The 23650-nt window shown below is 54.6% G+C and overlaps 2 protein-coding genes across 2 annotated transcripts; both read left to right on the top strand.

Annotated features, from left to right (window-relative positions):
• The first annotated feature begins 1195 nt into the window (after positions 1-1195).
• LOC148595365 (SUN domain-containing protein 3-like) lies at positions 1196-5681 on the top strand. The gene is made up of 8 exons (XM_088521003.1): positions 1196-1330; positions 2773-2813; positions 3019-3157; positions 3744-3819; positions 4219-4331; positions 4908-5075; positions 5209-5298; positions 5514-5681. Exons 1-8 carry the CDS (start codon positions 1196-1198, stop codon positions 5679-5681), a joined length of 930 nt encoding a protein of 309 aa, XP_088377129.1.
• An 8051-nt stretch (positions 5682-13732) lies between these two features.
• LOC148595364 (SUN domain-containing protein 3-like) lies at positions 13733-18212 on the top strand. Its single transcript, XM_088521002.1, has 7 exons — positions 13733-13901; positions 15537-15688; positions 16275-16350; positions 16750-16862; positions 17439-17606; positions 17740-17829; positions 18045-18212. The coding sequence occupies exons 1-7, from the start codon at positions 13733-13735 to the stop codon at positions 18210-18212; spliced, it is 936 nt and encodes a 311-aa protein (XP_088377128.1).
• The last annotated feature ends 5438 nt before the right edge of the window (positions 18213-23650 follow it).

The following is a 23650-nucleotide window of genomic DNA, read 5'->3' as shown; positions in this document are numbered from 1 at the left end:
CTGGACGGCGGCTCACACCTGCTCAACACCTAGCCCAAATAGAGTGTGGATCCCTAATTTCAAGAAATGGCTGCCAAGGCAAGCATCCAAGAAAGGGACAATTTACAAAAGTCTGACTCCGGACACCAGATTCGGTTCTTCTCTGTCACTCTGTGTGGCAAGGCAGCTCAGTGAAAAATACCAGGGTGCCTGAGGTCTGGAGAAGCCACCCTTTTTCAAGAGAGGGCTTTCTTGGAAAGGGCTACTTAGGCGACTGTCCAGTATTGAAGAAAAAGGACCAAAGAGGCTGATGCACATAAGAAAGAAGTGCTTTCTGTCAGTCCTCTCATAATAGTGGGACTCCATGTGGGGCTTCGAGATAAGCATGCAGAGAGGTGAAGGAGAAGATCTTGGTCGCAGAACCGGAGAAAAGGAGAGCAGGGACGAAGAGCCTAAAGGGTTTCTTTTCTCTGCCAGGAGTTATCCAATTTAATGGAGGAATCTAATAGCGCAGGAGGAAAAATGAAACACGGAGAGCCACCAGCCCGTGACGGAAGAGTGTGGACAAGAGCAGTGCTGTAGGGAAGGAGGGACGCGTGGTCTGGGGCCACTCGGCAGGATGGCAGATGCGTGTCTGTTGCGGTTTGATGGGGGGACGCAATTTTGGTAAGAGATGAATGCCCTTGTGTTCCAGGCAATCCTCAAAGATTAGAGGGACTGGTGGTGGCTGGACTCATCCTCATTCCTGAGGGCAGGAAAGGGGTTCAGCATGTCGACTGATTCAGAAGTTACAATGCAGTCTTCCCTTCCTCCTTTTTTCCTTATTTTCTCTTCCTCCTTAGCGTCTTCTTTCTTCCTTCGTTCTTACCAGTGCGTTCTTCCTCCTATATCCCTGGGGCCAGTCGGGAGGATGGCAGATGGGTGTCCCCACCAGGGAGTGCTCTGGGGGGTGAACAGGGCTCATGCTGCAGTGTGACATCACATCACGCCTCGCGCCACCTCACACGTGTGTGTGTGAGGTCACAGCCAGACAGCCCGTATAGGCGCGCAGGGCCGGGGCCACCCTCAGCCCGCTGCTCGGGGCTCAACGCGGTCTCGCGACTCGTTGTGCTTAGCGGGTTTGCTCCTTCTGGGGCACTTGGTGTCTTTTTGCCTAATCGGGTGGAAAGGCTCTGTGTGCGTGAGGGAGTGAGTGGAGATCTGGTTCCTCGCAGCAATGGCGAGGAGGCAGCCTCTCCCGCGGCAAGGGCGCCGCCGGGGGGCACGGGCAGCTCCTGCGGAGCAGGACGCCCCGGTGCTGCAGAGGGCCGAGGTGGCTGTGGCTGCCGTCCGCGTGGCCAGGGAGGTCCACGTGAGCACCACGGAGCGCGCTTGGGGAAAGGCTGGTGAGTGTCGCGCTGCTGAGTCTCTCTACGTAACGCCCTCGCGTGTCCACCACCCATGAGATTGGTGCTCTGTGTCACACGTGGAGCGGATCCATGTCTGTGTCCCCCTGACCTGACTTGCCCGAGCTGTGCTGCGCTGCACAAATTCCAGAATCATGGTCCCGGTGAGGGATTAGAGCAGGCACACAATTCCGCTGCAGCCACATACTACTTCCCTGTTGTTTGGCTGCTGTGTAGCCGTGGGATGCACTGCTGAACCCAGCCTGGCTGAGCTGTGGCGGCAGCGCCTGCAGGGGACGGCTCCTCAGCTCCCCGATGTGTCCTTCTGCGAGGCACAACCTTGGCCCTTACTTTACCCATGGAGGCAGCACGTGCAGCTCAGTGCGTCCCTCCCGTGCAGAGCTGAAAGGCCTGGGGATCCCGCAGGAGGCCCCACAGGAGGTGGAGGGGACCTCACTTTGCACTCTTCCTTCGTGCCTAGGGATCTTCCACCGTATTACCAGCTGCCTGGCGATGCTCCTTCTCTTAATAAGGAGACTTTCTGGCATCTGTGTCTCCACCCTGTGAGTATCTCCCACAGGCCTATCCCCTTAGAAAATCATCAATGTGCCCCTAATCTCAGAGGAGAGGACTTTTGCTGTTATAGCAAGAGAGAAAGCAAGAACACTACAAGGACTGTTTTCTCTCTTCACTTGGGACATCTCTCCACTTCCCTGGAGGCCTTTTCTCCCTCTTGTGGAGGTGCTCTTGTGGCACTTCCCTGTAGGAAGCCCTGCCAGGCTTGCCAGCCCTGCCACTTTAGTAGTAACACTCCCTCTTTTGTAGGAAAAGGGTCCCCCTAAGGAACAATGTGTTTGTGAAAGCTCTCCTTGGGACCTGTGTTGGTATTGGTGAGTATTTGTGAGCAAAGAGCTGCCAGCAGTTAGCAGCACAGAGCTGCTGGAGGCTGGAGGGCCTGGAGTGCCCTGCAGCGGGGCACCGTCCTGCTTCCCTTTCCTGCACTTCAGGGAGCTCCAGAGACGCTCTCTACAGGGGGTTCCCATTAGCCTAGTAACCCTGCTCTTCCTTGCTGCTGTGAATTTCAGTTGCTGGCTATTGTGTGATGATGATTCCAGCATGGACTCTGCCAGGATTATCAGATGAACCAACAGAGATGCCTGGTAGAGAGAGACAGGTAACTCCTGCAAAGGAGAGGGGCTGATGTGGGTGGCATCCATCCCCGAATACTGCCATGCCCTGCAGCGGGAAGCTCAACAAAGCTTCAGCTGGATCTTGAGCTTGCGCTTGAGCTTGAACTGGCTTGCCAGAGTGAAGTGGCAGGTCCTGCTGGGCTTCCTCCAGCAGCGTCTGAGGGAAGCCCTGGCAGTTGTGGTAGCGGCTCTGCTGACGGAAATCTTTGGCCTTTCAGGGGCTCCTGGGATGGCTCTTTCCGGACCTGAATGCTAACAGGTGAGACAATATCTGTCTGCGGACTCATTTCATGGCATAGTGTCAGCTGGGCATGTGCCACTTGCATGTCCGAGCAAGACTCCTTGCGTCGGCCACAAAAGCTAAAGCTGCAGGGGGAAGGGAAAGCCCTGCCAAAGCGGGCAGAGCAAAAGGGGCCCAAGCACAGGGAGCTCTTCTCTCCTCTGGGCTTAGAGGCTCCCTGCAGGGGACGGGCAGCTCTCAAACAGCAGCTTCTCTCTCTCTGCAGGGACTTGGTCACTTTGCTGGCTAAACAGGCCAAACAGATGGAGCTTCTCAGAGGGGAGGTTTTGCGCTTGAATGCCGAGATGGGGAGTATGAAGCAGGTGATGCTCCATTTTGTGAAGGAAGGCTTGGATGAGCGGAAGCGCTGACAGGACCCTAGTCGTGGTGGTTGTTGCTTTCTTCTGGTTTACGGGAGCCCCCCTGCCTTGCACAGAGGCTTTTTGGGGGAGCTTCTCTGCCATTGATTCCCTTCTCTCATACGGGGATCGCTGGGCACTTTCTCAGAGCAGAGGACTCCCGACACGCTTTGCCTGCAGTGCCGGGGACTCGACTAGCTCTGGCCCGGCCCCCACAGCAGGCCTGGGGCTCAGGAGGACTTCGTGGGAGCAGCTGGCACTGGCAGGGCCTGAGCCCATCTCCTGGCCGAGCTAGAGGGTGGGGAGGGTGGAGAGCAAGCTGTGCTGCCCCATGGCCCCACTCTGGCTGTGCACACGCATGGTCTTCCCCATTGCATGGGTTTCCTAGAAACACTTGTGAAAGAATGGAGCCTTTCAGGTCTCTGCACAAGGTTGCTCTTGCACTTTATTAGCCAGGCTCTTCTCTTTCCTGTGTGCTAGGTGTAGGAGTAGCCCTGCTGAGCTGCCTGCTGAGGTGGAGATTACCTCTACCTGTTTCTGTCTTCTCCAGGAAGTGCAGCAGATGAGAGAGGCCCTGTTTGATGAAGGCCAAGTGCCCCTCTCTGACTGGGCTCTGCAGACCACAGGTGAGGACACAGGCAGACAAGTCTCTGCATGATGTGTGTGTGAACATAGGGAGGCTGCGTGGCAGCCCCTGCTCACCGAGGTGCTGGGAGATGAAAGGACACGTGGGGGTCCACGAGCAAGGCTGTGTCAGGGGGACTGTCTGTGACCCACACCCACTCCTGTCCTGGGGCTCCGTGCTGCCGCCTCTGGCACTGCCCTCTAAGTTTTCTGTGCCCACGCAGCGGTTCCCTTCCTCTTCCCTGAGCTTTCCTGTCCACCCGAAGGGGAAGGCTGCACTGTGCTGCACGTTGCCACAGCAAGACCTCCGCTTGGCCTCCAGCTGGCAGACAGAGTTACAAATGCCCTGGAAGCAGCCTGGCTGTGGCACCTTGCAGGCAGCAGCTCCATCTTCTTTGCAGGCGCTGTAATTGACCTGCAGAGAACTTCCCGCACTTATGACTGGGGAGAGCGTTGGCTCTGCAAGGCTTTCTGGTTCCTGTGTGCTTCAAAGCCACCAGATACCATTTTGCAGGTAACGGCGCAGAAATCCTCGTTGGGGCTTTAGTTCCTTCCTGGGAATTACAGCGATAGGCCAGGGCACCTGTCCTGCATTCAGAACTGCTGCTCTTGTCCCTAGCAGTGATTCTTCACACCCAAGGCTTTTACTTGATAGAAAGCAGTGACTCCTTTAGGAGTGGAACTCCAAGGAAGTAAACTCCGGGATGGCACCTGCAAATCCTCCAGATAGCATTTTGCAAGTGTCAAAAGAGAACAGTGAGGGGAAGGAGTCTCTCCTTCACAGTCCATTTGGTGGGACCAATCTCTGCTGGGCCGGTAGAGATGTTTGTGCAGAGCCCTGAGTCTGGGGTGAGGTGGCAGATGTCATGGCCCCGACAGGTCTTCCTTCCCTCATTCATCTGTAGAGCCTGCTTGAGCAGGGGCAGGAGGTCTCTGCTTTTCTGTCCTGCCTCCCACGTGCTCTTCATTTTGGAGCAGAAATGCAAGACATAGGCAAAGGGCTGCCTGTACTTCCAGTTCCCCTGGCACTGGCACTAGTGGTGTCCCCCTCACAGCCTGCTCATTCCTTGCTGTCCTGTTCTGCTTGCAGCCTGACATGATACCTGGGCAATGCTGGGCTTTCCAAGGCTCTCGGGGGCACGTGGTCATTCAGCTGCCTGCTCGCATCTGGCCAGCTGCTGTCACTCTGCAGCACATTTCCAAGGCTGTCTCCCCAAGCGGCACGGTCAGCAGCGCTCCCCGAGACTTCACTGTTTCTGTAAGTCTGTGCTGCTTGGGCTGGGGTCGTGGGGAAAAAAATGCCGCGGGGACAAGGGGCATTCGCATGCTGTGCTGCCTGCCCCGTTTGGGCCTTGGCGTCCCGAGGCTGATGCTGGTGCTTTGTCTTGAAGGGAGTGGAGAAGGAGGGAGAAGAAGAAACTCTCCTTGGCACATTCACGTATGACGTGGAAAGAGAGGCCATTCAGACCTTCCCTCTGAAGGTAGAGGAAGCGCGTGTGGGCTAAGGCCAGGCAGAATGAAGGTTTCCTCTTAGGTCTGTTGCACAAAGACCATCCCCAGGTGCAGCGCAGGCAAGGGATGGTCATTGAGACCTGCTCTTACCAGGACCATGTCCAGCAAAGGGAGGTGTGTGACTTGTAGTGACCTTCTTTGTCCCCCAGCAACCATATTTCTTCTTCCCATGATTTCTTTACAGCATGAGCTCTCCAGAGCCTTTCAGTACATAAAGCTGGAGGTGCAGAACAACTGGGGAAACACCGAGTACACCTGCATTTACCGAGTGCAGGTTCACGGGAAGGTGGCAAGACAGACTTCATTCCAAGACCCCAAAGACATGGGGAGAGCTGATCTTCATAACCAATAAAAAAAACGTAAAAAGAGAAGGCTGGCCCAAGGAAATGGCACAATAAGTGTGGTGTAAGAGGAGGTGTGGGGCAATGGCAGTGGCAAGGGAGCATGCGGGCCGGGGTACTGGCAGGGGCTCGGGGTGCAGGTTGACGGGAAGGTGGCAAGACAGACATCGTTTCAAGATCCTGAGAAAATGGGGAGAGCTGCTGTTAACAGGAAATAAAAATATGTAACAATAAAATGCAGGAGCAAGGAAATGCAACTATAAGTGCGGTGTAAGAGGACGTCTGAAGTAATGGCAGTTCCAGGGGAGCCCTGGGCCCGGCGTACTGGCAGGTGCAGGGGTAACGGCAGGACAGGGGGTTCTGTGCTGGACACAGGGTATGAGCAGGGTGGGGAAATGGGCTGCGGGGTAACACCATGCTCCACACAGCAGCACGGCCCGTATTGAACACAAGAGCCCGGGAGCGCAGCAGGCCAGGGCAGAGCAGAAGGTCTGGGATAACGGCAGGGCAGGCGGTAGCGGCAGCCCCGGTTCTGGCAGTCCTGGAGCAGGGGCACCCCGGGCAGCCTCTGGCTGCGCTAATGGCAAGGCTCCGGTAGTGGCACGAGAAGGTAAGGGCACAACTGGGGTGCCAGCAGCCCTGGGGACAGCAGCCTCGGCAGTAGGACCCCTTCCATTATCCGCATGTGTCAGGGAGTCCCACGTGACACGGGCAAAGATCGCCAGCGACAGCGCTCCTTGGCAGCTGAAGCTCTCCCTTCTGCTTCTTGCTTTGCTGCTTGTGCCCAGCGCTAGGGGAGGCCAAAGTGCTGCTGGAGTGTGGGGCTGCATGCAGCACCTCTCAAACAGGCAGGAGCTGCTGCCTGTGTGTGCGGCCCTTTTGTTACACATGACAGCCATGCATGGCGGAGGCTTGGAAGCATCACACAGTTCTGCAGATGCTGCCAGCTCATGCTCTGCAGCATTCTTGCCTGGGAAGAGTCTTCAGAGACAAGGAGGAGTTGCTCCAGACCATCTTCTCGCTGGATGGGCTCCGTGCTCCCAAAAGAGTGCAAAGGGGGACAAGGGCTCTCTTCCTGCGGAGAAGCTCCTTCTCCGGCTCTCTGCCTGCTAGGTGAATGCTCAGAGCCATGTGGCTGTGAAACAATGAGCCTAATGCTTGGAGGAAACTGAGCTACAAAAAGACCACAGAAGCAGACTGGCTTAAAATGCCTTTTTTTTTTTTTTTTTCCCCAAATGATTCCGCACTCCAGGCTCACGGTGTGTGCTCTTGTCCCACATGACGGCTTTGGGGTTCCTAAGCTGCACATGGTGCTGAAGGTATGGAAAGCTTCAGCCCTGCCACTGTTTCTTCTGCAGAACACGCCTTATGGTTGAGCGAGTAAAACACTACAGAGGTGTCCACTGTCTTAATTAGCTAGTGGACAGAAGGTTGGGACACAAACAAGCCAGGAGAGACACTGGGTTCAGCAGCACAAGAGAAGGAGAAGGCTCCGGAGCACAGGATTGTGCCAGGGGACCTTTTGTAGAAGAGTAAAACCATGGTCAAAGCCATGAAGCAGGAAGGTGGTGGCAGTGTGAGGGAGCGCTGCCTCACCCAGCGGGCAGCGCCAGCCCTTCATGAGAGGCAGCTCTGAGGCAGTGGGGTGGTGCCAGAAGGGAAGGCGGGGGCAGCCCCGCGCCTACAAGAGCAGTGCTCAGGGAGGGCAAGGAATCAAGGCCTCGTGCAGTCCTCAGCATGGCCGTTAACTACCTAGCGCAGCCCTTAGTTAGCGTGGCCCTTAGTGTCAGGGCCGGGGTCAGTGTGATCCTTAGTGTGGGAGTGGGCAGTCTTCCTCCACGCTCAGGAGGAGAGCTCTCCTCATGGTAATTAACTCTCTGAAGAATTAGCCACACACTCCGCTCTGCAGGAAGCAGCTCTAAAAAGCCTCTGGTGACACAGATGGAGCTGCCACCCCTACACACGCTTGTTCAGGTCTCCGGCTACAGGGAATGTCTGAGCCTGTCACTGTTACCAAGGAGCAGCAGAGACAACACACGTGTTAGGAGGCCTCCCAGGCGCGCAGGGAAGGGACAACACTAGAAGCCTCCCTGGTCTTGTGTGACCATCTGAGTATTATCTGCTCTTCCAGATTGGCAACAAACAAAGCAGTCAATCCGAATTCCATCAAAAGAGCGTTTAGGGCATAGGGCAGATGGGTTGATGGGGTGGGAGCGCATGTGGTCTTCTCCTCTATCACCTCAGTGTCAGGGAAGAATGCAGAGAGGAACATGAAAAGCGACTTACGACCCACACGGCTAAGCATTGGTGTCATTCCCCCACACCAGGCTCTCCTCAGGGTAGATGCTGCCTTTGGATCATAGAATCATAGACTCATTAAGGTTGGTAAGGACCTCTAGAGATCATGTAGTTTAACCCCCCTGCACACATATGGTCACCTAGAGCACGTGGCACAGGACTGCATCCAAGCAGAGAAGGAGATACCACAGCCTCTCTTGGCAGCCTGTTCCAGTACTCTGTCACCCTCACTGTTAACAGTGGTTCCCTTAAGTTCCTGTGGAACTTTTGCTGTTTCACTTTGTGGCCATTACCTCTAGTTCTGTTGGTGGTCACCGCTGAAAAGAGGTCTGCCCCATCCTTCTCACTCCTTCCCTTGAGCTATTTATAAACATTGATCAGGTGCCCTCTCAGCCTTCTCTTCTTCAGGCTGAACAGGCCCAGCTCTCTCAGTCTCTCCTCAAAGGACAGATGTCGCAGGCCCCTGATCATCCTTGTAGTCCTGCACTGGATTCTCTCCAGTAGATCCATTTCCCTCTTGTACTGGGGGGCCTAGCACTGGACACAGTACTGCAGATGTGGCCTCGCCAGGGCTGAGTAGAGGGGCAGGATTACCTCCCTCGACCTGCTGGAGACACTCTTCTTAATACACCCCAGATCCCATGTGGGATTCTGGGGTGCATTAAGATATAGGATACTCAACGACAGTCAGGGAAGGCTGCAGGCCTTGTGTGAGAGTAGGTGAAATGGTCATGGAGCCAGGGAAAAAGGGCATCACCATTGTGGTCGCACCGCGGGCTGCGCTTTGAAACCTCTTTGGAACAACCAACCCCACAGTCCTCTCAGAGCAAAGGACAGCCGGCCTGCAAAGGCAGCGCAGGCCCCTCTCGGAAGCAGGTGCTGAGCAGAGCTTCCTTGAGGGCCATCAGTGCAGGGTCTCCTTTAAGGAACCAGCTCCCACAGGCCAGGCTCATGTCATGATTTTGGTCTTCTCCGCATAACGTAACGGCATGGGGCCTGTTCTCAGCCTCCTGAGGCTGAAGCTCTGCCTGCTGCCCCTGGCCTCTCTCCTTCTTCATGCGTGGGAACTGTGGCCCAAGTGCTAGAACTCCGCCGCTGTGACAGTGTGCACCATGGGAAAGGCAAGGTGGAGAGCGTTAAGGGCTTTATGAGCAAGGCTTCAGCATTGGATCGCTTCCTCTGCCAGTGCCACTGCAATGCCAAAGTACAGAAAGGGAGGATTTTCTGTCAACACCGATGAGTCTTCTGTGGGTGCTCCAAATGGAGGAGGCATGTTGGAGGTTCTGTTCAGGAGAACAAAGAAGAAAAGAGACTACAAGGAGAACTCCAATGAGCTCCAAGGAGACTCATAAGGCAGCTGTGGCCTGCCGAGTCTGATGAGCACATTCTTCCACATGAGAAAGGGTGAACTGATGAGGTGCTAACAAATTCTCCCCTGTACTCTTGGCCTTTTTTTTTTTTTTTTTTCCCTAACAGAGGGGTTTTTCAGCAGCAGCAGTTGCAACGGCTTGCAGTTCACCATTGAAAGTATATGTTCAATGCCCTCATTCAAGCTTTTGAAAAAGGTCCCTGTGAAAATGAAAGATCATCCACCATTGTGCTGAGAAAGCAGGGGCTGTGAAAGTGCGTGTGTGCGTGTGTGCATGCGAGACGCAGAGGCAGTGGTAAAGAGAGCAGCATTTGCAGCCGGGCAGGTGGAGCGGTGCCAGGTCACAAGCCAACCCCGAGGCAGGTTCTGCTCCACAGCTGCTCCTCCCAATGCTCCCCCGGTGCCCGTGTGAGTGGAGGGGTGCTGCTGGCAATGGGGCAAAGGTAGCATGGGTGGAATGACCGAGCCTGGGGCAATGGCCCAGGCAGGACTCAAGGCCTGTGGGAACAGGGGATTTGCAGTGAGATAGGTTAAGGTTGGTTAAGGGCAGGGATCAGAGTCACAACTACCCTGGGGGAAAGGCTGGCTCAGTGTGATGGTTCAGCCCCTCTAATGAAGGCAGCCAGGAGCGCATTCACAAGGGGAAAAAATGTGAGGAAGTCAGAGAGTCCAGAGAGGAAAGCTTTGTACACAGCATGCTTGGTGAATGCACTGGTGGGCTTTTGAACAGTTGGGACCAGGCATCTGTGCAGCAGCAAAGTAAATTACACAATGCGGTCTTACAGATGCTGACATGAAATTCTAGCCCCGCAGGAAGCAAAGTTCTCAGGCAAGGAGTATCCTCCGAGCTGAAGTCTGCTGCCTCAGAGGGCCACTTGGTTCCAAGGCTTCCTTTTGGTTAGGACTGCTAAGCCTCACACCTGTAGAAACACTTGCAGCAGGAACATTAGACCATCTGTGGCACAAGAGCTTCAAATCTGGAAAAGGAGGAGTTCTGTGGCTCTTCAGCTCAGCAATGTGCCACTGATGCGAGCAAGAGCCAAGGCACTGACCCTGTCTGTGCAGGCAGCCCATGAGGTCAGTGCGTCCCTGCCGTGGGGAGCTGAGAGACATGGGAATCACACAGGAACGGCCACAGGAGGGAGACCTCACTTTCCACTGCTTGCTTTGACCAGCAAACAGTTCCCATATCACCAGCTACCTAGTGAAGGGTATTATATTCCTGCAATAGGACTGTTCAGCACCTGCATCTCTGCCATGTCTCCCAGCTGCTCCACAGGTCTGTGCGTTGAAACATCTGGGTAATGTCAACTGGGAAGTGGCCTGCTTTTACAGCAAAAGAGAAAGCAAGCACAGCACAAGGACTAGCTTCTGTCTTCACTTGGGACATCTGTCTGCTTGCCGTGATCATTAGCACTCCTCTTTGAAGGTGCTCTTGAGGCACTTTCTTGCAGGAAGCTCTGCCTGGCTGGTGAACACGCCTGGCAAAAGCCACGGGCACCCAGGAAAGCAAATTTAGCACCTGAACAGAAAACACATTCCCACCTCAACCTGATTCACATAGATTTATCTGCACCTTGTGTTTGCAGTGACTCAGCAAGGGGGCCTATGGGCAATCACCAAGCCTCTCAGGGACAATCCTGTGAAATGCCTATGCCTGGTTCCATGAAAGGAAGGAAGTCTTTTGTTGAAAACTTTGTTGAAGACGCTGATTTGTTGATCCTTGCAAATCGTGCACAGAAAAAGTCTCAATGTTTTGGGCATGCAGGTCTTGGAGGAGGGTGCTGAGCACGTGAGGAGGCTGCAGCCGGGGGAAAAGCTGGGTATGTTTGCTCTGCCAGTGACCAGGTAGATCTGGCAGTTTAATTCACTGTGCCTGCTGGTGGCAAGGAAAAGCAGATTGCACAGGGAATTATGACCAGGCCGTGTCCTGGTTTGGGAGTCCTGGCTGACAACAAATTATCCATGAGGCAGCAATGTGCGCTTGTGGACAAGAAGGCCAACGGGATCCTGGTCTGCATCAGGAGGAGTGTTGCCAGCAGGTTAAGGGAGGGGATCCTGCCCCTCTACTCAGCTCTGGTGAGGCCACACCTGGAATCCTGTGAGCAGTCCTGGGCTCCCCAGTACAAGGGGGAGGTGCAACTTTGAGAGAGGGTCCAGCGTAAAGCGACAAAGATGATTAAGGGACTCGAGCATCTATTGTATGAGGAAAGACTAAGTGAGCTGGGCTTGTTTAGCCTGGAGAAGAGAAGATTGAGGGGATCTTATCAACATGCACGAGTACCTGAGGGGAGGATGTAAAGAGAATGGGGCGAAACTCTTCTCAGTGGTGGCCAGTGAGAAGACAAGGCAGGACAAGGTGGGGACAAATTGAAACACAGGAAGTTTCATGTCCATAGGCAGAGGAACTGCTTTACTCTTTGGGTGGCAGAGCACTGGAACAGGCTGCCCAGAGAGGTTGCGGAATCTCCTTCTTTGGAAGGAGACCTTGAAAACCCATCTGAATGCAATCCTGTGCCACATGCTCTAGGTGTCCCTGCTGGAGCAGGGGGTTGGCTTCGATCTTCTCCAGAGGTCCCTTCCAACCTCAACCATTCGGTCATTCTGTGTGATTCTGTGATTTCTGGGGACCAGGCATGGACTTCTCAGCATTCTTGGCATGACTGAGTGCAGTTTTCCGTTCTCTGTGGTGGCAGTTTTCATTGACTTGGTTGCTGTGTCATGCCACAGGGACGCAGCAGAGAGACCTGCTGGCACCACCTTTATACCAGAAAAAGAGCACAACAGCAGTATGCTGCCCTGTGGCACTTCTGCCTTGAACCTATTGGAGGATCCTATGAGGACCTCTGAAATGCACTTGCTCCTTCATCCCAGGAGAAGGCTGGCTCACGAGAGCTCCCTCTACTTCTCTGGCTCTGTGCTGGCTAGGGCCAAAGCAGAGCAATAGCAAAGTCCTACCTCATGCATTCTGTACTCCAGAACTGCTCATCACAGGAGTCATATTTCCTGCTGCAATACATGACTCTTCAAAAGACAGTATTACCATACTTCCTTACCTATGGAAAGAAAAACTAAGAAAGAACAACAACAAAATCCGTAGTGATTTGGCTGTGCAAGGGGCTGGTATTCATGCGTGGGAGAAAAGGCAGTTGGCGAGCAGAAAAGTTCCTTCAGATCAATACAAAGCTACTCTTGGTGCTGGACGGCGGCTCACACCTGCTCAACACCTAGCCCAAATAGAGTGTGGATCCCTAATTTCAAGAAATGGCTGCCAAGGCAAGCATCCTGAAAGGGGCAATCTACAAAAGTCTGACTCCAGGCACCAGATTGGGTTCTTCTCTGTCACTCTGTGTGGCAAGGCAGCTGAGTGAAAAACACCAGGGTGCCTGAGGTCTGGAGAAGCCACCCCTTTTTCAAGAGAGGGCTTTCTTGGAAAGGGCTACTTAGGCGACTGTCCAGTATTGAAGGAAAAGGACCTAAGAGGCTGATGCACATAAGAAAGAAGTGCTTTCTGTCAGGCCTCTCATAATAGTGGGACTCCATGTGAGGCTTCGAGATAAGCATGCAGAGAGGTGAAGGAGAAGATCTTGGTCGCAGAACCGGAGAAAAGGAGAGCAGGGACGAAGAGCCTAAAGGGTTTCTTTTCTCTGCCAGGAGTTATCCAATTTAATGGAGGAATCTAATAGCGCAGGAGGAAAAAGGAAACACGGAGAGCCACCAGCCCGTGACGGAAGAGCGTGGACAAGAGCAGTGCTGTAGGGAAGGAGGGATGCGTGGTCTGGGGCCACTTGGCAGGATGGCAGATGCGTGTCTGTTGCGGTTTGATGGGGGGGATGCAATTTTGGTAAGAGATGAATGCCCTTGTGTTCCAGGCAATCCTCAAAGATTAGAGGGACTGGTGGTGGCTGGACTCATCCTCATTCCTGAGGGCAGGAAAGGGGTTCAGCCTGTCGACTGATTCAGAAGTTACAATGCAGTCTTCCCTTCCTCCTTTCTTCCTTTTTTTGCTCTTCCTCCTTAGCCTCTTCTTTCTTCCTTCGTTCTTACCAGTGTGTTCTTCCTACTATATCCCTGGGACCATTCGGGAGGATGGCAGATGTGTGTCCCCACCAGGGAGTGCTCTGGGGGGTGAACAGGGCTCATGCTGCAGTGTGACATCACATCACGCCTCGCGCCACCTCACACGTGTGTGTGTGAGGTCACAGCCAGACAGCCCTTATAGGTGCGCAGGGCCGGGGCCACCCTCAGCCCGCTGCTCGGGGCTCAACGCGGTCTCGCGACTCGTTGTGCTTAGCGGGTTTGCTCCTTCTGGGGCACTTGGTGTCTTTTTGCCTAATCGGGTGGAAAGGCTCTGTGTGCGTGAGGGAGTGAGTGAAGATCTGGTTCCTCGCAGCAATGGCGAGGAGGCAGCCTCTCCCGCGGCAAGGGCGCCGCCGGGGGGCACGGGCAGCTCCTGCGGAGCAGGACGCCCCGGTGCTGCAGAGGGCCGAGGTGGCTGTGGCTGCCCTCCGCGTGGCCAGGGAGGTCCACGTGAGCACCACGGAGCGCGCCGGGGGAAAGGCTGGTGAGTGTCGCGCTGCTGAGTCTCTCTACGTAACGCCCTTGCGTGTCCATCTCCCATGAGATTGGTGCTCTGTGTCACACGTGGAGCGGATCCATGTCTGTGTCCCCCTGACCTGACTTGCCCGAGCTGTGCTGCGCTGCACAAATCCCAGAATCACGGTCCCGGTGAGGGATTAGAGCAGGCACACAATTCCACTGCAGCCACATACTACTTCCCTGTTGTTTGGCTGCTGGGTAGCCGTGGGATGCACTGCTGAACCCAGCCTGGCTGAGCTGTGGCGGCAGCGCCTGCAGGGGACGGCTCCTCAGCTCCCCGATGTGTCCTTCTGCAAGGCACAACCTTGGCCCTTACTTTACCCGTGGAGGCAGCACGTGCAGCTCAGTGCGTCCCTCCCGTGCAGAGCTGAAAGGCCTGGGGATCCCGCAGGAGGCCCCACAGGAGGTGGAGGGGACCTCACTTTGCACTCTTCCTTCGTGCCTAGGGATCTTCCACCGTATTACCAGCTGCCAGGCGATGCTCCTTCTCTTAATAAGGAGACTTTCTGGCATCTGTGTCTCCACCCTGTGAGTATCTCCCACGGGCCTATCCCCTTAGAAAATCATCAATGTGTCCCTAATCTCAGAGGAGAGGACTTTTGCTGTTATAGCAAGAGAGAAAGCAAGAACACTACAAGGACTGTTTTCTCTCTTCACTTGGGACATCTCTCCACTTCCCTGGAGGCCTTTTCTCTGTCTGGTGGAGGTGCTCTTGTGGCACTTTCCTGTAGGAAGCCCTGCCAGGCCTGCCAGCCCTGCCACTTTAGTAGTAACACTCCCTCTTTTGTAGGAAAAGGGTCCCCCTAAGGAACAATGTGTTTGTGAAAGCTCTCCTTGGGACCTGTGTTGGTATTGGTGAGTATTTGTGAGCAAATTGCTGCCAGCAGTAAGCAGCACAGAGCTGCTGGAGGCCGGAGGCCCTGGAGTGCCCTGGAGTGGGGCACCGTCCTGCTTCCCTTTCCTGCACTTCAGGGAGCTCCAGAGATGCTCTCTACAGGGGGTTCCCATTAGCCTAGTAACCCTGCTCTTCCTTGCTGCTGTGAATTTCAGTTGCTGGCTACTGTGTGATGATGATTCCAGCATGGACTCTGCCAGGATTATCAGATGAACCGACAGAGATGCCTGGTGGAGAGAGACAGGTAACTCCTGCAAAGGAGAGGGGCTGACATGGGTGGCATACATCCCCAAATACTGCCATGCCCTGCAGCAGGAAGCACAACAAAGCTTCAGCTGGATCTTGAGCTTGAGCTTGAACTGGCTTGCCAGAGTGAAGTGGCAGGTCCTGCTGGGCTTCCTCCAGCAGCTTCCGAGGAAAGCTCTGGCAGTTGTGGTAGCGGCTCTGCTCATGGAAAGCTCTTGCCTTTCAGGGGATCTTGGGATGGCTCTTTCCAGACCTGAACGCTGAAAGGTGAGACAATATCTGTCTGGGGACTCATTTCATGGCATAGTGTCAGCTGGGCATGTGCCACTTGCATGTCCGAGCAAGACTCCTTGCGTCGGCCACAAAAGCTAAAGCTGCAGGGGGAAGGGAAAGCCCTGCCAAAGCGGGCAGAGCAAAAGGGGCCCAAGCACAGGGAGCTCTTCTCTCCTCTGGGCTTAGAGGCTCCCTGCAGGGGACGGGCAGCTCTCAAACAGCAGCTTCTCTCTCTCTGCAGGGACTTGGTCACTTTGCTGGCTAAACAGGCCAAACAGATGGAGCTTCTCAGAGGGGAGGTTTTGCGCTTGAATGCCGAGATGGGGAGTATGAAGCAGGTGATGCTCCATTTTGTGAAGGAAGGCTTGGATGAGCGGAAGCGCTGACAGGACCCTAGTCGTGGTGGTTGTTGCTTTCTTCTGGTTTACGGGAGCCCCCCTGCCTTGCACAGAGGCTTTTTGGGGGAGCTTCTCTGCCATTGATTCCCTTCTCTCATACGGGGATCGCTGGGCACTTTCTCAGAGCAGAGGACTCCCGACACGCTTTGCCTGCAGTGCCGGGGACTCGACTAGCTCTGGCCCGGCCCCCACAGCAGGCCTGGGGCTCAGGAGGACTTCGTGGGAGCAGCTGGCACTGGCAGGGCCTGAGCCCATCTCCTGGCCGAGCTAGAGGGTGGGGAGGGTGGAGAGCAAGCTGTGCTGCCCCATGGCCCCACTCTGGCTGTGCACACGCATGGTCTTCCCCATTGCATGGGTTTCCTAGAAACACTTGTGAAAGAATGGAGCCTTTCAGGTCTCTGCACAAGGTTGCTCTTGCACTTTATTAGCCAGGCTCTTCTCTTTCCTGTGTGCTAGGTGTAGGAGTAGCCCTGCTGAGCTGCCTGCTGAGGTGGAGATTACCTCTACCTGTTTCTGTCTTCTCCAGGAAGTGCAGCAGATGAGAGAGGCCCTGTTTGATGAAGGCCAAGTGCCCCTCTCTGACTGGGCTCTGCAGACCACAGGTGAGGACACAGGCAGACAAGTCTCTGCATGATGTGTGTGTGAACATAGGGAGGCTGCGTGGCAGCCCCTGCTCACCGAGGTGCTGGGAGATGAAAGGACACGTGGGGGTCCACGAGCAAGGCTGTGTCAGGGGGGCTGTCTGTGACCCACACCCACTCCTGTCCTGGGGCTCCGTGCTGCCGCCTCTGGCACTGCCCTCTAAGTTTTCTGTGCCCACGCAGCGGTTCCCTTCCTCTTCCCTGAGCTTTCCTGTCCACCCAAAGGGGAAGGCTGCACTGTGCTGCACGTTGCCACAGCAAGACCTCCGCTTGGCCTCCAGCTGGCAGACAGAGTTACAAATGCCCTGGAAGCAGCCTGGCTGTGGCACCTTGCAGGCAGCAGCTCCATCTTCTTTGCAGGCGCTGTAATTGACCTGCAGAGAACTTCCCGCACTTATGACTGGGGAGAGCGTTGGCTCTGCAAGGCTTTCTGGTTCCTGTGTGCTTCAAAGCCACCAGATACCATTTTGCAGGTAACGGCGCAGAAATCCTCGTTGGGGCTTTAGTTCCTTCCTGGGAATTACAGCGATAGGCCAGGGCACCTGTCCTGCATTCAGAACTGCTGCTCTTGTCCCTAGCAGTGATTCTTCACACCCAAGGCTTTTACTTGATAGAAAGCAGTGACTCCTTTAGGAGTGGAACTCCAAGGAAGTAAACTCCGGGATGGCACCTGCAAATCCTCCAGATAGCATTTTGCAAGTGTCAAAAGAGAACAGTGAGGGGAAGGAGTCTCTCCTCCACAGTCCATTTGGTGGGACCAATCTCTGCTGGGCCGGTAGAGATGTTTGTGCAGAGCCCTGAGTCTGGGGTGAGGTGGCAGATGTCATGGCCCCGACAGGTCTTCCTTCCCTCATTCATCTGTAGAGCCTGCTTGAGCAGGGGCAGGAGGTCTCTGCTTTTCTGTCCTGCCTCCCACGTGCTCTTCATTTTGGAGCAGAAATGCAAGACATAGGCAAAGGGCTGCCTGTACTTCCAGTTCCCCTGGCACTGGCACTAGTGGTGTCCCCCTCACAGCCTGCTCATTCCTTGCTGTCCTGTTCTGCTTGCAGCCTGACATGATACCTGGGCAATGCTGGGCTTTCCAAGGCTCTCGGGGGCACGTGGTCATTCAGCTGCCTGCTCGCATCTGGCCAGCTGCTGTCACTCTGCAGCACATTTCCAAGGCTGTCTCCCCAAGCGGCACGGTCAGCAGCGCTCCCCGAGACTTCACTGTTTCTGTAAGTCTGTGCTGCTTGGGCTGGGGTCGTGGGGAAAAAAATGCCACGGGGACAAGGGGCATTCACTTGCTGTGCCGCCTGCCCCTTTTGGGCCTCGGCGTCCCGAGGCTGATGCTGGTGCTTTGTCTTGAAGGGAGTGGAGAAGGAGGGAGAAGAAGAAACTCTCCTTGGAACATTCACGTATGACGTGGAAAGAGAGGCCATTCAGACCTTCCCTCTGAAGGTAGAGGAAGCGCGTGTGGGCTAAGGCCAGGCAGAATGAAGGTTTCCTCTTAGGTCTGTTGCACAAAGACCATCCCCAGGTGCAGCGCAGGCAAGGGATGGTCATTGAGACCTGCTCTTACCAGGGCCATGTCCAGCAAAGGGAGGTGTGTGACTTGTAGTGACCTTCTTTGTCCCCCAGCAACCATATTTCTTCTTCCCATGATTTCTTTACAGCATGAGCTCTCCAGAGCCTTTCAGTACATAAAGCTGGAGGTGCAGAACAACTGGGGAAACACCGAGTACACCTGCATTTACCGAGTGCAGGTTCACGGGAAGGTGGCAAGACAGACTTCATTCCAAGACCCCAAAGACATGGGGAGAGCTGATCTTCATAACCAATAAAAAAAACGTAAAAAGAGAAGGTTGGCCCAAGGAAATGGCACAATAAGTGTGGTGTAAGAGGAGGTGTGGGGCAATGGCAGTGGCAAGGGAGCATTCGGGCCGGGGTACTGGCAGGGGCTCGGGGTGCAGGTTGACGGGAAGGTGGCAAGACAGACATCGTTTCAAGATCCTGAGAAAATGGGGAGAGCTGCTGTTAACAGGAAATAAAAATATGTAACAATAAAATGCAGGAGCAAGGAAATGCAACTATAAGTGCGGTGTAAGAGGACGTCTGAAGTAATGGCAGTTCCAGGGGAGCCCTGGGCCCGGCGTACTGGCAGGTGCAGGGGTAACGGCAGGACAGGGGGTTTTGTGCTGGACACAGGGTATGAGCAGGGTGGGGAAATGGGCTGCGGGGTAACACCATGCTCCACATAGCAGCACGGCCCGTATTGAACACAAGAGCCCGGGAGTGCAGCAGGCCAGGGCAGAGCAGAAGGTCTGGGATAACGGCAGGGCAGGCGGTAGCGGCAGCCCCTGTTCTGGCAGTCCTGGAGCAGGGGCACCCCGGGCAGCCTCTGGCTGCGCTAATGGCAAGGCTCCGGTAGTGGCACGAGAAGGTAAGGGCACAACTGGGGTGCCAGCAGCCCTGGGGACAGCAGCCTCGGCAGTAGGACCCCTTCCATTATCCGCACGTGTCAGGGAGTCCCATGTGACATGGGCAAAGATCGCCAGCGACAGCGCTCCTTGGCAGCTGAAGCTCTCCCTTCTGCTTCTTGCTTTGCTGCTTGTGCCCAGCGCTAGGGGAGGCCAAAGTGCTGCTGGAGTGTGGGGCTGCATGCAGCACCTCTCAAACAGGCAGGAGCTGCTGCCTGTGTGTGCGGCCCTTTTGTTACACATGACAGCCATGCATGGCGGAGGCTTGGAAGCATCACACAGTTCTGCAGATGCTGCCAGCTCATGCTCTGCAGCATTCTTGCCTGGGAAGAGTCTTCAGAGACAAGGAGGAGTTGCTCCAGACCATCTTCTCGCTGGATGGGCTCCGTGCTCCCAATAGAGTGCAAAGGGGGACAAGGGCTCTCTTCCTGCGGAGAAGCTCCTTCTCCGGCTCTCTGCCTGCTAGGTGAATGCTCAGAGCCATGTGGCTGTGAAACAATGAGCCTAATGCTTGGAGGAAACTGAGCTACAAAAAGACCACAGAAGCAGACTGGCTTAAAATGCCTTTTTTTTTTTTTTTTCCCCAAATGATTCCGCACTCCAGGCTCACGGTGTGTGCTCTTGTCCCACATGACGGCTTTGGGGTTCCTAAGCTGCACATGGTGCTGAAGGTATGGAAAGCTTCAGCCCTGCCACTGTTTCTTCTGGAGAACACGCCTTATGGTTGAGCGAGTAAAACACTACAGAGGTGTCCACTGTCTTAATTAGCTAGTGGACAGAAGGTTGGGACACAAACAAGCCAGGAGAGACACTGGGTTCAGCAGCACAAGAGAAGGAGAAGGCTCTGGAGCACAGGATTGTGCCAGGGGACCTTTTGTAGAAGAGTAAAAGCATGGTCAAAGCCATGAAGCAGGAAGGTGGTGGCAGTGTGAGGGAGCGCTGCCTCACCCAGCGGGCAGCGCCAGCCCTTCATGAGAGGCAGCTCTGAGGCAGTGGGGTGGTGCCAGAAGGGAAGGCGGGGACAGCCCCGCGCCTACAAGAGCAGTGCTCAGGGAGGGCAAGGAATCAAGGCCTCGTGCAGTCCTCAGCATGGCCGTTAACTACCTAGCGCAGCCCTTAGTTAGCGTGGCCCTTAGTGTCAGGGCCGGGGTCAGTGTGATCCTTAGTGCGGGAGTGGGCAGTCTTCCTCCACGCTCAGGAGGAGAGCTCTCCTCATGGTAATTAACTCTCTGAAGAATTAGCCACACACTCCGCTCTGCAGGAAGCAGCTCTAAAAAGCCTCTGGTGACACAGATGGAGCTGCCACCCCTACACACGCTTGTTCAGGTCTCCGGCTACAGGGAATGTCTGAGCCTGTCTCTGTTACCAAGGAGCAGCAGAGACAACACACGTGTTAGGAGGCCTCCCAGGCGCGCAGGGAAGGGACAACACTAGAAGCCTCCCTGGTCTTGTGTGACCATCTGAGTATTATCTGCTCTTCCAGATTGGCAACAAACAAAGCAGTCAATCCGAATTCCATCAAAAGAGCGTTTAGGGCATAGGGCAGATGGGTTGATGGGGTGGGAGCGCATGTGGTCTTCTCCTCTGTCACCTCAGTGTCAGGGAAGAATGCAGAGAGGAACATGAAAAGCGACTTACGACCCACACGGCTAAGCATTGGTGTCATTCCCCCACACCAGGCTCTCCTCAGGGTAGATGCTGCCTTTGGATCATAGAATCATAGACTCATTAAGGTTGGTAAGGACCTCTAGAGATCATGTAGTTTAACCCCCCTGCACACATATGGTCACCTAGAGCATGTGGCACAGGACTGCATCCAAGCAGAGAAGGAGATACTACAGCCTCTCTTGGCAGCCTGTTCCAGTACTCTGTCGCCCTCACTGTTAACAGTGGTTCCCTTAAGTTCCTGTGGAACTTTTGCTGTTTCACTTTGTGGCCATTACCTCTAGTTCTGTTGGTGGTCACCGCTGAAAAGAGGTCTGCCCCATCCTTCTCACTCCTTCCCTTGAGCTATTTATAAACATTGATCAGGTGCCCTCTCAGCCTTCTCTTCTTCAGGCTGAACAGGCCCAGCTCTCTCAGTCTCTCCTCAAAGGACAGATGTCGCAGGCCCCTGATCATCCTTGTAGTCCTGCACTGGATTCTCTCCAGTAGATCCATTTCCCTCTTGTACTGGGGGGCCTAGGACTGGACACAGTACTGCAGATGTGGCCTCGCCAGGGCTGAGTAGAGGGGCAGGATTACCTCCCTCGACCTGCTGGAGACACTCTTCTTAATACACCCCAGATCCCATGTGGGATTCTGGGGTGCATTAAGATATAGGATACTCAGCGACAGTCAGGGAAGGCTGCAGGCCTTGTGTGAGAGTAGGTGAAATGGTCATGGAGCCAGGGAAAAAGGGCATCACCATTGTGGTCGCACCGCGGGCTGCGCTTTGAAACCTCTTTGGAACAACCAGCCCCACAGTCCTCTCAGAGCAAAGGACAGCCGGCCTGCAAAGGCAGCGCAGGCCCCTCTCGGAAGCAGGTGCTGAGCAGAGCTTCCTTGAGGGCCATCAGTGCAGGGTCTCCTTTAAGGAACCAGCTCCCACAGGCCAGGCTCATGTCATGATTTTGGTCTTCTCCGCATAACGTAACGGCATGGGGCCTGTTCTCAGCCTCCTGAGGCTGAAGCTCTGCCTGCTGCCCCTGGCCTCTCTCCTTCTTCATGCGTGGGAACTGTGGCCCAAGTGCTAGAACTCCGCCGCTGTGACAGTGTGCACCATGGGAAAGGCAAGGTGGAGAGCGTTAAGGGCTTTATGAGCAAGGCTTCAGCATTGGATCGCTTCCTCTGCCAGTGCCACTGCAATGCCAAAGTACAGAAAGGGAGGATTTTCTGTCAACACCGATGAGTCTCCTGTGGGTGCTCCAAATGGAGGAGGCATGTTGGAGGTTCTGTTCAGGAGAACAAAGAAGAAAAGAGACTACAAGGAGAACTCCAATGAGCTCCAAGGAGACTCATAAGGCAGCTGTGGCCTGCCGAGTCTGATGAGCACATTCTTCCACATGAGAAAGGGTGAACTGATGAGGTGCTAACAAATTCTCCCCTGTACTCTTGGCCTTTTTTTTTTTTTTTTTTTTCTCTAACAGAGGGGTTTTTCAACAGCAGCAGTTGCAACGGCTTGCAGTTCACCATTGAAAGTATATGTTCAATGCCCTCATTCAAGCTTTTGAAAAAGGTCCCTGTGAAAATGAAAGATCATCCACCATTGTGCTGAGAAAGCAGGGGCTGTGAAAGTGCGTGTGTGCGTGTGTGCATGCGAGACGCAGAGGCAGTGGTAAAGAGAGCAGCATTTGCAGCCGGGCAGGTGGAGCGGTGCCAGGTCACAAGCCAACCCCGAGGCAGGTTCTGCTCCACAGCTGCTCCTCCCAATGCTCCCCCGGTGCCCGTGTGAGTGGAGGGGTGCTGCTGGCAATGGGGCAAAGGTAGCATGGGTGGAATGACCGAGCCTGGGGCAATGGCCCAGGCAGGACTCAAGGCCTGTGGGAACAGGGGATTTGCAGTGAGATAGGTTAAGGTTGGTTAAGGGCAGGGATCAGAGTCACAACTACCCTGGGGGAAAGGCTGGCTCAGTGTGATGGTTCAGCCCCTCTAATGAAGGCAGCCAGGAGCGCATTCACAAGGGGAAAAAATGTGAGGAAGTCAGAGAGTCCAGAGAGGAAAGCTTTGTACACAGCATGCTTGGTGAATGCACTGGTGGGCTTTTGAACAGTTGGGACCAGGCATCTGTGCAGCAGCAAAGTAAATTACACAATGCGGTCTTACAGATGCTGACATGAAATTCTAGCCCCGCAGGAAGCAAAGTTCTCAGGCAAGGAGTATCCTCCGAGCTGAAGTCTGCTGCCTCAGAGGGCCACTTGGTTCCAAGGCTTCCTTTTGGTTAGGACTGCTAAGCCTCACACCTGTAGAAACACTTGCAGCAGGAACATTAGACCATCTGTGGCACAAGAGCTTCAAATCTGGAAAAGGAGGAGTTCTGTGGCTCTTCAGCTCAGCAATGTGCCACTGATGCGAGCAAGAGCCAAGGCACTGACCCTGTCTGTGCAGGCAGCCCATGAGGTCAGTGCGTCCCTGCCGTGGGGAGCTGAGAGACATGGGAATCACACAGGAACGGCCACAGGAGGGAGACCTCACTTTCCACTGCTTGCTTTGACCAGCAAACAGTTCCCATATCACCAGCTACCTAGTGAAGGGTATTATATTCCTGCAATAGGACTGTTCAGCACCTGCATCTCTGCCATGTCTCCCAGCTGCTCCACAGGTCTGTGCGTTGAAACATCTGGGTAATGTCAACTAGGAAGTGGCCTGCTTTTACAGCAACAGAGAAAGCAAGCACAGCACAAGGACTAGCTTCTGTCTTCACTTGGGACATCTGTCTGCTTGCCGTGATCATTAGCACTCCTCTTTGAAGGTGCTCTTGAGGCACTTTCTTGCAGGAAGCTCTGCCTGGCTGGTGAACACGCCTGGCAAAAGCCACGGGCACCCAGGAAAGCAAATTTAGCACCTGAACAGAAAACACATTCCCACCTCAACCTGATTCACATAGATTTATCTGCACCTTGTGTTTGCAGTGACTCAGCAAGGGGGCCTATGGGCAATCACCAAGCCTCTCAGGGACAATCCTGTGAAATGCCTATGCCTGGTTCCATGAAAGGAAGGAAGTCTTTTGTTGAAAACTTTGTTGAAGACGCTGATTTGTTGATCCTTGCAAATCGTGCACAGAAAAAGTCTCAACGTTTTGGGCATGCAGGTCTTGGAGGAGG

This window comes from Tinamus guttatus, unplaced genomic scaffold, assembly GCF_059628265.1.
Source record: "Tinamus guttatus ecotype Peru unplaced genomic scaffold, ASM5962826v1 Tinamus_guttatus_pri_ptg000110l, whole genome shotgun sequence".
NCBI lineage: Eukaryota > Metazoa > Chordata > Aves > Tinamiformes > Tinamidae > Tinamus > Tinamus guttatus.
This window is presented reverse-complemented; position numbering and strand designations above follow the sequence as displayed.

Bases quoted from the DNA above. Each gene is read 5' to 3' on its own strand.
- LOC148595365 (XM_088521003.1), top strand. From the start codon at position 1,196: ATGGCGAGGAGGCAGCCTCTCCCGCGGCAAGGGCGCCGCCGGGGGGCA. The intron at 3,820-4,218 runs GTGAGGACACAG...TCTTCTTTGCAG, and splicing joins CTGGGCTCTGCAGACCACAG to GCGCTGTAATTGACCTGCAG. The intron at 5,299-5,513 runs GTAGAGGAAGCG...ATTTCTTTACAG, and splicing joins TTCAGACCTTCCCTCTGAAG to CATGAGCTCTCCAGAGCCTT.
- LOC148595364 (XM_088521002.1), top strand. From the start codon at position 13,733: ATGGCGAGGAGGCAGCCTCTCCCGCGGCAAGGGCGCCGCCGGGGGGCA. The intron at 13,902-15,536 runs GTGAGTGTCGCG...CTCTGGGCTTAG, and splicing joins GCGCGCCGGGGGAAAGGCTG to AGGCTCCCTGCAGGGGACGG. The intron at 17,830-18,044 runs GTAGAGGAAGCG...ATTTCTTTACAG, and splicing joins TTCAGACCTTCCCTCTGAAG to CATGAGCTCTCCAGAGCCTT.